Source organism: Equus przewalskii, chromosome 8 (genome assembly GCF_037783145.1).
Source record: "Equus przewalskii isolate Varuska chromosome 8, EquPr2, whole genome shotgun sequence".
NCBI lineage: Eukaryota > Metazoa > Chordata > Mammalia > Perissodactyla > Equidae > Equus > Equus przewalskii.
Window position 1 is genome coordinate 44076126 of NC_091838.1, and position 12392 is coordinate 44088517.

Genomic DNA, 12392 nt, shown 5'->3' on the forward strand with positions numbered 1-12392 from the left:
TTCGATTGTAAAAGAGAGACAGTCAGAATTCAGAATGACAATTTAAATAGTTTGTCATAATATATAAGCCCCTCAAATATTAACAGGCTTTCTAGAATCTATGCTAAAAATTAACTGCCTTGTAAGGATTCAGTTCTTCTTCCCTGCTCAATTGCTAATATAACATACACAATAAAATTTCTTAGCAAAATATAATTCAGAGGCACCATCTGATCTGAGATCTCAGATTCTAACATGTTATGGCTTTTAATATGAACACTGTATAACAAGAATTTAAACAAATTATGGCAAGTAAATTAAAACATTTATATTTTAACATCTATAGACTTTATTAGGTGTTCCTTATACAGTCATCTGGTATGTTTAAAGAGTGAGCAATCATATAAAAGGAAATATGGTCATAACTGATTGAAGTAATAAAATCCTGAAACTAAATAACATCTCATAATTCATTGCATAGCATATATTAGATTTCATTACATCAGTATATAGCTTAGTAGTAAATTCTCCTGATGGCCATAAACCTTTAAGGTGTTGTCATCCTGAAAAACGAAGGGGAGGAGTTGGTGGGGGCACAGAAGGGATAAATCTTCAACAGCGCTGGTGTGGCGTACCTTGAAGTTGTAAAGTTGTAGCGCATCGCCACCTACTGGCCAGATTTAGTACCTTATTCCAATAAAGGGACGTTTCCCTATAGTATTTTTCTAAAGAGTAATGTGTCTCCTTCACTCTTTGACTGTATTCATCTCTGATACTGTAGTTCCTAAAATTCATGTCACTCATACAACGTAAATCCATCTGCACTTCACCCACCAGGCTGTGAAGGATTTGGTTAGCATAGTTTTGAGATGCGCCTAAATTTTTAATTCCAAGTACTTTGGTTATTTTCAAAGCTGGGTGTCTGTATTAACAAAACTCCATCCTGTTCGTGAATATAGAAGGGTTATTATGGCTATAGGAATTTTGGACTTTGGCCCAGTTTTATTATCAATGAGTCTGTTAGCAAGTCAGAAGTAATGCAGAGCTAATACTGCATTATTATATAAAGGGAATCTTTAAAGTAAATGGCTACATGAAATCATTACCAAAATCCACAGTTTGGATTTTATTAAGATTCTAGAATTTAAAAATAGGCAATGAGGGGGCCGGCCTGGTGGCACAGTGGTTAAGTTTGTGCGCTCCACTTTGAGAGCCCAGGGTTTGTTGGTTCAGATCCCTGCTGCAGACCTACGCGTGGCTTATCAAGTCGTGCTGTGACAACATCCCACATATGAAATAGACGGAGAGGGGCACAGATGTTAGCTCAGGGACAACCTTCCTCAGGAAAGAAAAAACCAACAACAAAAAATACAGACAATGGTGCCGCTAGTGAAGATTTCTTCACTAAAATTTTGGTACCATTCATAGAGCATCACAAGTATTTCAGCCACGAGAACTCAGTTTGGGAACATTACCACACATCTCTGTGCACTTTGGGATTAGGAGCAGAGTCAGCATTTGGGGTCTGAGGCCCCAGATCCCTTACTCTGCTTCCTATGCCATGACAACGTGAAGGTTGGGTGATGCACTCCAATAATGAACATAAGCCAGGTGTCCATTTTTTGGATGGAACTGCAAAGTACAGTAAAATAGAAAAACAGAAAGTAAAACACTTCAGAGTAAACGAATCTTACTTTGAAGAAACTATATACTCGAAACCTAAATCAACCTCAAACTTTGAACAATAAAAGATATCATTTTACATTGTACAAAGCAAACTAGCAGGATGTGAAATGTTGGAAGTTCAAGAAACACTGCTAATCCAAAAAGCAAAACAAGGAGACAGCAGTCTTAGCTGGGCTCCATTCCAAGTAAGCTGTCACACAGACCTGAGTCCACTGTCCTCACCTCACGTAACAAGTATTCATCCAAGGAGGTCAGATATCCAAGGGGAGTTTAGATGGACCAGAAGTGAAAGTGCCACCGAGGAGATAAAAAGAAGGAGCAGAGGACCTGGACCTCAACTACTCAGCAACTAGACTTGATGGTACTCAGCATCTTCCCAAGATGTTTATTCTCCTGTTTGTTCACATAAAGAAGCTGACCCTTATAGTGCTCACTACGTGCTAGGAACTGCTGTAGATGCTTGCTGTATAAGGAAGTCAGTTAATTTGCACAACCCTGTAAAGTGGGTTCTATCATTAGGCCCATTTTAGAGTTGAGAAAACTGAGGCATAGAGAGGTTAAACCATATTCCTGAAGTTATACGGTAAGTGAATGGATTCAGTCCAACCCACAACCGGCTCTAAATCACCCTATTAGTTTGTCTACCAGATGACAAGCCTCTGCATTTCAGATTCTCCCATGGTGATTTTTCAAACAATACAGGTTTTAGTAACAAAAAGCAACTCTCTTCAAATGAAAGGATTTCACTGATGGATTAACAAAATTCTCACTCCTTCATCTACCATCTCAATGTGCTAAACACTAGTTCTACTTTCTTATTCTTCACAAGAAGCAGAACAATACCAACAATTAGTTAACAATAAAAACATTGATATAGTGTTCCATAGTTTTCAAAGAACTTTCACATACTTTTTTCCATTCAGAAGAAGGTAATGAAGTGATGTGGAATAGACATACAGTGTGGCTGTAGGAGGAACTCTCACAAAGTCAGAAGTTGCCCACCGTCAGGCCACACTTCCTATCTTGAGCAAGGAGCTGGCCCAGAAGTTCCTCTTCCTGTCATACCTCAACCTTGGTCAGTTGTGTGTCCCCGGTCTTTCAGTGTGCCCTTAGGATTGCTTCAAATGTGAACAGTGCCCATAAGCATGGTTCCTAGGGGCAGTGCCCCGGCCTCTTCCACCCCATCCTTCTCCCCACACACCTTTGTAGTGCTCTGGTTTGAGATGCCCCAGCTCCAGCCTCCTTGTAAAGGTGCAAGTCAGATGTCTGGTTGAAGGAGAACAGACTTCTGCAAAAGTGATCTTTTTTCTTCAGATTGGCACCTGAGCTAACATCCATTGCCAATCTTCTTTTTTTTCTTCTTCTCCCTAAAGTCCCCCAGTAAATAGTTGTATATTCTAGTTGTGAGTGCCTCTGCTTGTGCTGTGTGGAACGCTGCTTCGGCATGGCCTGATAAGTGGTGCTATGTCCGCGCCTAGAATCCTACCCAGCAAAACCCTGGGCTGCCAAAGTGGAGCGCACAAACCTAACCACTAGGCCACAGGGCATGCCCCCTGCAAAAGTGATCTTGAACTTACAGTTAAAAGAACCTCTAGAGAGTCCTAATGAAGAAAATTTTCTGAACATGCAAATGCTTTGAAAAAGAGGGGTTCTTTTCAACCTCTGCCTGCCAAGTAGCACTACATTGAAACCTCCTCGAACTGTGACCTTTTTTCTTAAAGACCTCCATGGAGTCTTGATCACCCCTGGCAGGTTTTGAGCCCTTGTGCTTGGGACACACTGGCAGTGGGGAAACACAAGGGCACAGCTCGCCTGCTGCTCTTCAGTTCAGTCTTCCTTAGTGAAAACGTTTTAAGAAAATTGTTGGATCTTACTGCTAGCTACCTTTCACGCACAAGAGCCCCTGGGGCACGGGGCTCATGCAAGGCAAGAGATCCCATGGCTTTTGGACCCATATCATAAACATCTCCTATTGCCTTTTCTACTATAACAGTGACTGACTCAATTATAAAAAAATTGACTACCAGGCCAGCCCTGGTGGCCTAGCGATTGTTTGGCACACTCCACTTCGGCAGCCTGTGTTCAGTTCCCGGGCGTGGACCTACATCACTTGTCTGTCAGTGGCCATGCTATGGAGGCAGCTCACATACAAAAAAAAGAGGAAGACTGGCAGTGAATGTTAGCTCAGGGTAAATCATCCTCAGCAAAGAAAAAAAATTGACTATCAGAGAAAAGGAAAAAGAATACAAGAGCACCCTCAATCACTAAAAGACAACCACTACTGCCATGCTAGTGTTTCCTCAGTCTCTTTAATGAAGAGCTGGGAGTTTTGTTTTATCTACTTGCAGCTTTCTTTTTTCACTTAACTTTAATGTCATAAGAAGTTTCCAAGTTTTAAAATTATCTTCATAAATATACTTTTTCTATTTACCATGGCTTACTTAATCATGTCCTATTTGAGAACTTACATTGCAAACATCTTTCTCATAAAGCAGCGTTGTATCGTGCTTCCTGGCTTAGCTTTGGAGTCATGCACTATTTCTGTGCATGCATGATCTTGGACAAATTGCTTAACCTCCATAAGCTTAGTTACTTCATTTGTGAAGAAGGGGTAATAGTACTTACCTCACTGCATTGTTGTGAGATCAGTGATTGTAATGTGCACAGAGCCTAATATTAAACAATTAATAAGTGGTGGCTGCTATTGGAGTTATCTAGAATAATTTTGTAGTTTCTGATATATATTGCCAAAATGTTTTCCAAATGCGTTATATGAATATTAACACCCATCAGCAACATTTGAGATTCAAACTATCTGAAAAGGTCTGAGAGAGGAAAGAAATTGGGAATACTGAGACACAGCACAGTCCTTGGCTGTCTGGGAATTTATCTTAGTTATACAGTTAGGCATGACTGTAGGGAAGTATCTTGACACAAAAGTGTTTACTACTCAACTGATCCTTCTGCAAAGCCCCCCATTAAAATGTCCCTTACCCCTAGTATCTACCAACACCTTCATCCATTTCTCTGTCATTTGGGATACTGTTCCAACAACATAACAGGTTGACTGCAAAGTCAAATCATGACTCTTACAAAATAATAAGTACATTAAAGGAGAACTGCTTTCACCACGACCAAAACCATTATCAAGCAAGGAGCGAGGTGTCTTGGCCCAGACAAAGAAAATCTACAAGAATGATTTTAGGATAGGCATTTCAGAAAATAATCTGAGTATCAGAGAGAAGAGAGGTTCTTAGGGAATTTAATGAGGGCTTCCAATATTTTAACAAAAATTTTAAAGACATTCTTTATGTTCACATCGTAAAAGTCAAACACAAACGTCTCTCAAACATTATTACTCACTTTGTGGAAAAAAACCCAAAAACAAAAATACACACTTTTAATTCTGTTTTAGGAGTTTTAAATACAACAAAAAACTTGTTTTTCACTGTTGTGTTCTTTGAAGCAAGATCAGAATCAGACATTCCCAGCACACACAGCAGTGGCTTGTGGAACAGTGTAGGCAGCAGGTTCCACACACTTCCTTCCCTGCTTGCTATGGTTCCATGCTCACTTCCACAAAAGCAAGCCCTTCAGAATTTAGGGGTGGAAATGATGACATTACGGAATAATTCTGATTTATATTAAAAAGATTAGTCTATAACCTTAAAACTTTTAACTATTATTAGTATCCAACCTTTACAATATACTTTACAACATTAATTTCCAAAGCGGAAAAGTCACTAGGATATAGGGAGAACGTATAATCTGTCTTTATATTTTTGCCTATTTTTCCAATGCCTACTTTTTGTTTTCTAATACACATCTTAGCACAGGAGCACATATAACCTAAACAGACACAAATTGGGGCTGCATATATAATTTTTTTAAAAAAAGGTGCAAAATCAATTATATTTGGAGAGCAGAGGTTGAAGAGGGCTGTTTCCCAATCCTGGCAAACTTGGGGGTGAATCCTCTTTTCTTTCATTCACTAACTTTTAAAGTCTGCAATCTAGTCTGCTGTTTGCTCAAACCTGCATGCTGTTTGCTTCAGGTAAGATAAAGTCACTGGCACGTGTTTCTCACCCCATTCCATCCCTGCAAGTCGGGCCCTGGTGGGGCTGAGAGTCTTGCTAGTCTACAAAGGCCAGATAAAGGTGACTATAACACTTGGAAGAACGCTATATCCTTCATAAACTGAGAAGGTAGCCAATCAGTGAGGAAACTGACTAGAGTGGCTTATCTGAGCTCCAGGAGGCAAATACTAAATAAAAAGTATCTTACAAGTCTGGAAAGAATTGTAACAGATAAGTAAATTCAGTAGTTTTTCAGAATAATGTTTAGAATTCAAAAACTCCACCAATAATTATAACAGACATTTATTTAAATTAATACATTTGCAGCCCAAACAGTTCTAAATTGTACATTTCAGGTTTAACCAACTTCATAAAAACACTTTGAGGACAGCTGCACCCGATTTCAACTACATGATTACTTTTTTGCCCATTCTTCTCTCTCTTTTCTTTCCCGAATAACCTCTTTCAAGTATGGTTCAAGGTAGAATTTATCCTAGAGAATAAAAGAAAAAGATTAGATGCCACCATCACATACTGACATATCCCAAGCACTCAACAGCTCTCAAACAAAAGAAATCCATCAAAATTCATTTCCAACTTAAGAAAATATATCTCAAGTAGACTAAGAACTGTCTCTTTTCTAAAATGTAAAAACCCACAAAGATATTGTAATAAGTTGCTGATAGGTTATGAGAGGAAAGTCTGTCAGAGAAGAAAAAGAAATGAGAGTCTACAAGTGTTTGCCCAGATTCAATGCAGTTCAAGGGGTGAGGGTTTGCTTCAGAGTCCTTCCCAGGAGCTACAAGGCCACTCAATGCAAAGATCACACGAACACCACCATTCTGTCATCTGAGCAGGAAGCAGAGTGTAGAGGGAGAACAATGGCCTGGGAGGCAGAACACCTGGATCCCAGCCCTGATCTCTCTTCTAGAGACTTGCTTAGTGATTTTGGAACAGTCACTTCACCTTTAAGTCTCAATGTGTCCATCTCTAAAATAGAGCTAACATTTGCTCTATTAACCTCACCAGATTGTCATAAGGATATTTATTTAACATAACTTTAAGAACTCTAAAGGAGAACATAAAAGAATGTGTTTCTCCGTTTCTAATATCAATCCTTAATGACAAACATTGTCAGACACATAAAAGCTGTTCTACCTCCTCATATTTTGTCCACTGCTCTTTAGGCAAGATCTGCTGCCTCATGGTCAGGTCCAGTGCTCTCTTAATACGAAACACCCTGTCGTTATAAAGGTTCTCCGGAAGCCTTCTTATGGCTTCTTTTACGTCGTCATTCTCATGTATTGTATCATCTCGCATTAACCCTATCATGGAAAATGAGAGTCAGATTGAATATGCATCTCAAAAATTACGAATTTTTCTAACTGAATAAAATATCTTCATGGCATAGCTTAAGACTTCGGTGAAATATCAAGAGTTAGGTATGATGGAAACAATACATTTCATACATAATGATGAACTTAATGGATTATTTCTTAAACAGTACTTAGAAACAATATATAAGCCTTTTAAAATCTACTGCCAAAAAATTCACATTTTATCTAAAACAATTTTTAAAAAGTCTATCTTATTTTTAAACATACCAATAAACCACATCTCTACTTTCTTATACTTTAAATCTGAGATCAAGGTACTAAAGAATCTTAAAATAACGTACTAAGGAACCAGTAACATTTAAGGATGCTTCCATTAAGCTTCAATAACAAAAGATGAAGGTCATGGCAAATTATCAAGTTCTAAAAAAATCAGGCATCAGATGATTGTAAAGATGTCAGAGAACTTTAACATCTGAAAAATCTCTACTTTCAAAGTTCATGTAACTTAAATGTTAAAATCTCAAGTGGAGGAGTTGGGAGAGGGAGTATATAATAAGGTAAATGTCCTGCTACCATATTTCTAGAAGACAAATCATTTCCACCTCAAACATCTGAGATGATTCCATCCCTTTCTTCTGAAAATAAAAAAAAGGAAATGGATTTAAAATAACTTAAATGTGACCTAATTTTAAAATCTTCTAATGTACACAGGTACAATTAGCTAAAGTATTTTTTTGGAATAACAACTCTTGCAAAAGCACTACGCTCATAAAAAGCAAAAAAGGAAAAAAAAAACAGAAGAAGAAAGCACAGATACTCACCCAGTTTATTGAACCCAGCAGCATTGTAATACCATTTTCGAATACCCTCCAGCCACCGGCTTGATGCTGCAACTGATGTTGTCACACTGTTAGTTGCTATAATTCACTGTATGTAGGACCCAGTACTCCTATAGTTACTTTGTTAAAGAATGCAAACATACGAAGGGATTTCCTTTTAAAAGCATATACTCTATAATCTGTAGACAAAAATTGTTTATCTTATTTATGAGCAAAAGTGACTGCAGGTAACAAATTGGGCAGCAAGTCATGGAAAAAAGAGTAAACTGAAACAGCTAACGTACAAAAGATCTATAGGTAAAATTACTGCCTCTCCAGCCTCTCAGAGTCAAGTGTCCCATCTCTTTACATCTCCCTGCTACTATCAGAATTGAGGGGCAGGAGAAAGAAAAGGAACTCAGAACTTCTCCATCATTTGCAGTTTGAGAACTAGATTACAGGAAATTGTAAACTTTTCTTTTCAAGGGAGTTAGAGTTGTATGAAAAAGGGAGATTTCAGTATATGCTTGCGGGTCTAAATGACACACATCCTCCAAAATTTTTATTCTGCATTACCTTTATTTCCCTTGGCTACCTTCTTTAAAAATATATGTAGCTGTGGGAGGATTTTGATACTTTAGGCATTTAATATTAATATAGACTAGTAAAAGAAGCCCATTTTCCTCCTCCCAAGCAGCTAACTTTCCACCAAAGGAAGGGATGTTTGAAAATCGTTGAAGAGAAATAGGTAAGGTTAAAACTAGGGAACTCAGTAGGAGCTAAGGGCAACATCATAGTTCCTGATGTTTATAGAAGAGATGTGATACAGAGAGAAGAGGAGGTAGAGCAAGGTTAAATTTGCTTTTAAAATTCTCTCTAGGGGGCCAGCTGGGCAGCATAGTTGTTAAGTTCGTGCACTCCACTTCAGCAGCCTGGGGTTTGTGGGTTCAGATCCGGGCGTGGACCTGCACCACTCATCAAGTCATGCTGGTGACCCACATACACAGTAGAGGAGGACTGGCACAGATGCTAGGTCAGGGCAAATCTTCCTTGCCAAAAAAAAAAAATTTGTCTCAGGCTAGCCCCTCACCAAGGAAGGAAAGCAAACTCTCCTTTTACTCCAACCTTTCTCACCCTCTACTCCTCAGTACATCACAGATTACACTGCTTTGGTAAATCTCCTTGGAAATTAAGCGCCATGTATAACACTGCTTCTAGAAAAGCAAGTTATCAAAGAGTAAACAATCTACAAACATACTTGTCGAAAACAAATTATTTGTAAACATATTTACCAGTGATGGTGATGATTAATATTCACTGAACACCTGTTGTGAGCTAGGCACTATCCTATTTGCTTTACCCCCATTAACTTGGTTTATTTACAACAAGCCTGTCGTTGCCGAAGAGGAATAAGGCTTCCAGAAGTAATCCTACCCCAAATCAGGGCCAGCTAGTGACAGGGGTTGAGGCCACATCTATCTAGTTCCCAAACACAGCACAGAAGCAGAGTGAGTGCCTTCAATATCCATCAAATTAATGAAATAATGAATAGTCTCCATCACCCCCAAAAAGCTCAGTCATTTAGGTTAACGGATTTTTCTGGCGATCTGATGTTTCTTAACAGCTTCACAACTGCTGGGGGCAAGGAAAAGAGGACAAACATTTTTTAAAAGCTACTCCAATTTATACCGCCAGAGGGCAGAGATTGGCAAAAAAGAAACAAACCAGAGACAATCCTACTTTATATTCATGTTTTGTTTTAAATATTTCGGTGATTTCTGTATTCTATTCCATAACAAATATGCTTGTTCTAGTGCCCACAATAAATACAAATTTCTCCAAATCTGCAGATCAAGTTGACGTCCCAGATAGGCCAAGGTTAACCTGAAGCTTCGCTGTAACCCTCGCTCAGCGGCCTCTACTTCCCAGTTTGAGAAGCGTGAGGGATGGAATGAATTTCAAATCCTATTTCCTCCGGTCACTTCGCCTCAGATACCTTATCAGCGAAAAAGGGAACTAACACCTCCCTCGTCGCGCTGGCAGGAGAATCTATCGAGCTAAATCACAGCGCTTGGCTCACAGTAAGCAATCAAGTTCATTTTGGCTGAAAGTCTCCACTAATTATCTTCTTGAACACTTCTAGGGCCGAGGGGAAAGAGCGCCAAGCACGGGCAGCCGGAACGCGGGGCTGTGGGAGGCCCGCAGGCACCTTCACCGACCGCAGCGCACACCCCAACCCTCCAGGCGAGCCCGGCCTGTGGACAGCAGCGGGTGGGGAAAAGGCGTCCTCAGGCTGGACCGGAGCCGCCACCTTCCCTCACTCCGCAAACCTGGCCATTCAGAGCAGAGGAAGAGGAGCTAGTTGCTGTGAGAACAAAAGGTCGAGCGTGCGACGCCCGCCAGGCTGCACACCAGCAACTTACCGGTAGGCCTGCTCGCCATTTTGACCCGAGACCGAAGCGGTGCCTACTGGGTAAGTCCTAGAGGACGCGCTGGGCCCAGTGCGCAGGCGCCTCACGTCCCGACGCGAGGCAAGGGAGCACGCGCGCGCAGGCGCACTTCTGGGGGCCGACGTCCGGCGTTTTACTTGCGCTGCATCTTGACTGGGTCAAGCAATGTAGTTTCCTGGGCATTTTGCGCGTGGCGTTCCAAGAAGCGTTCCATGTGACGTGATGGGAAGAACACTCGGCAAGGAAATAGGACACCGGGGCTCTAGCCTGGGCTCTGTCACTGACGCGCTCTGAGAGCTTGGGCGGTATTAATTGTGCCCTTGTGCCAAGCAGCGCGCTAGGTATTTTACCGACCTATTCGCATTTAATTCTCTTATCATTTAATTCTAAATATATAAGGAAGGACTATGATTATCCCTATTGTAGAGAAGAGGAAACTGAGGCTCAGAAAGTTTGGATAAATTGTCCAAGGGCTAGGAAAAATCCAGATTCTTCTTCTAGAGTCTGAGAATCCAGATAGAACTTTGGGACTCCTTAATTCTATGACCATATGTTACACTACTAACCCAGGAGACACTAATCCTCTCTGGCCTTCGGTTTCTCCAGCTGAAGATCCACATCAAGCCATTTTAGTGGAAGATTTGTTCAGAAAAAAAATTGTAAATATTAAATCTAAGATGTATAGCAGAATCTGCGTGCAATTTTTAAGCTAAAACCTACTACACTTTAAAGGTCTCAGCCCCAACGTGTTCAGTTTAAAGCATAAAAATCTAGGAACATAAAACAATTGGGGGAGTTAGTATGACCGATGCTCATTTAGTTACTGGTGAAGTTCTACCACCACTACTGTCTTCGTCAGCTCAGGCTACCATAACAAAATAGCATAGATTGGGTGGCTTAAGGAACAAATTTATTTTCTCAGTTCTGGAGACTAGAAGCCTAAGATCAAGGTGCCAGCACAGTCAGTTCCAGGTGAGAGCTCTTTTCTTGTGGCTTGTAGAGGGCTGCCTTCTCACTGTGTCCTCACATGGCAGGGAGAGACCAAGCTCTTTTGTGTCTCTTCTTATAAGGGCGCTAAGCTCTTCTTGAGGGCCCCACGCTTAGGACCTCCTCTAAACCTAATTATCCCCCTAAGGCCTCATCTCCAAATGCCATCACATTGAGATTAGGGCTTCAACATAAGAATTTGGTGGGGGGGGGGGGGGGAACAATTCAGTCCATAGCAACTACCCACCAATATCTACTTTTATTGTCTTAGGTCTTAAGCTGAGATCTGGGACAACATAGTACTCCATCTTATTGTAAATTCAGAAGTTTAGATTTAATGGTCTTAGTCACATTCCAGTTCTAAAATTCTGTTGCCTTCTCCCTTTTTCTTCTTCTCTGCCACCAAAGTTTCTCATATTACTCAATCCTGTAGGCAGCACTAAAAACTGAGGAATGGCTGCTCTAGGATACACAAGCCACAGTGAGATCTGAATGATGTGAAGAGATGCAATACGTTTGTACACTGCCACACTGCCTTACAAAAAGTACATAGTGAACTACTCTCCTTTCCTCCTCACCCTTTAAGTTTCAGCTTGCTGGTTACAGGGTGAAGGTGGAAAAAGAAGGAAGACCTTGTCAAGGGATCAGATACCCAGGACTGTGAGAAAATCCAGCTCCTTGCAGGCATTAAGCCTAGAAAGGCTGGATGCTTGCTGGTAGTCATTAGTGTTGAACCAAAAATTATTTTTGGTTTCCCTCCTGACACATGGTAGGATTGCACTTCTCTGACCCCTTAAAGCTAGGCATGGCCATGTGACGCTTTGGCCAAAAAAATGTATTTTTAAAGGCAATTCTCCACATTCTTTCCCCTTCCAAAGACTGGCTACACTAGACACAGTGGAGGCTCTATCAACCTCTATCACTAAAGATGATATGGAGCAGAGCCTTTTTGGTCCCAAGTTGGACATGTATGAGATAAAAACTTGCGTGGTTTTAAATCATTTGAGGTTTCAGGACTATTCATTATAGCAGCACAACTAGCCTATTCTGAGATGAGCG

General features: G+C 40.5%; 1 protein-coding gene across 1 annotated transcript; it reads right to left on the reverse strand.

Annotated features, from left to right (window-relative positions):
- Window positions 1–6028: 6028 nt before the first annotated feature.
- Window positions 6029–10599, reverse strand: UQCRB (ubiquinol-cytochrome c reductase binding protein). Its single transcript, XM_008526476.2, has 4 exons — window positions 10320–10599; window positions 7900–7971; window positions 6900–7066; window positions 6029–6234 (listed from the first exon to the last, which is right to left on the reverse strand). Exons 1-4 carry the CDS (start codon window positions 10336–10338, stop codon window positions 6157–6159), a joined length of 336 nt encoding a protein of 111 aa, XP_008524698.1. The 5' UTR covers window positions 10339–10599; the 3' UTR covers window positions 6029–6156.
- Between the last annotated feature and the right edge of the window lie 1793 nt (window positions 10600–12392).

Coding starts and splice junctions, on each gene's coding strand:
- UQCRB (XM_008526476.2), bottom strand. Junction 7,067..7,899: donor TGCTGGGTTCAATAAACTGG/GTGAGTATCTGT, acceptor TTTCCATGATAG/GGTTAATGCGAGATGATACA. Junction 6,235..6,899: donor AGTGGACAAAATATGAGGAG/GTAGAACAGCTT, acceptor TTTATTCTCTAG/GATAAATTCTACCTTGAACC.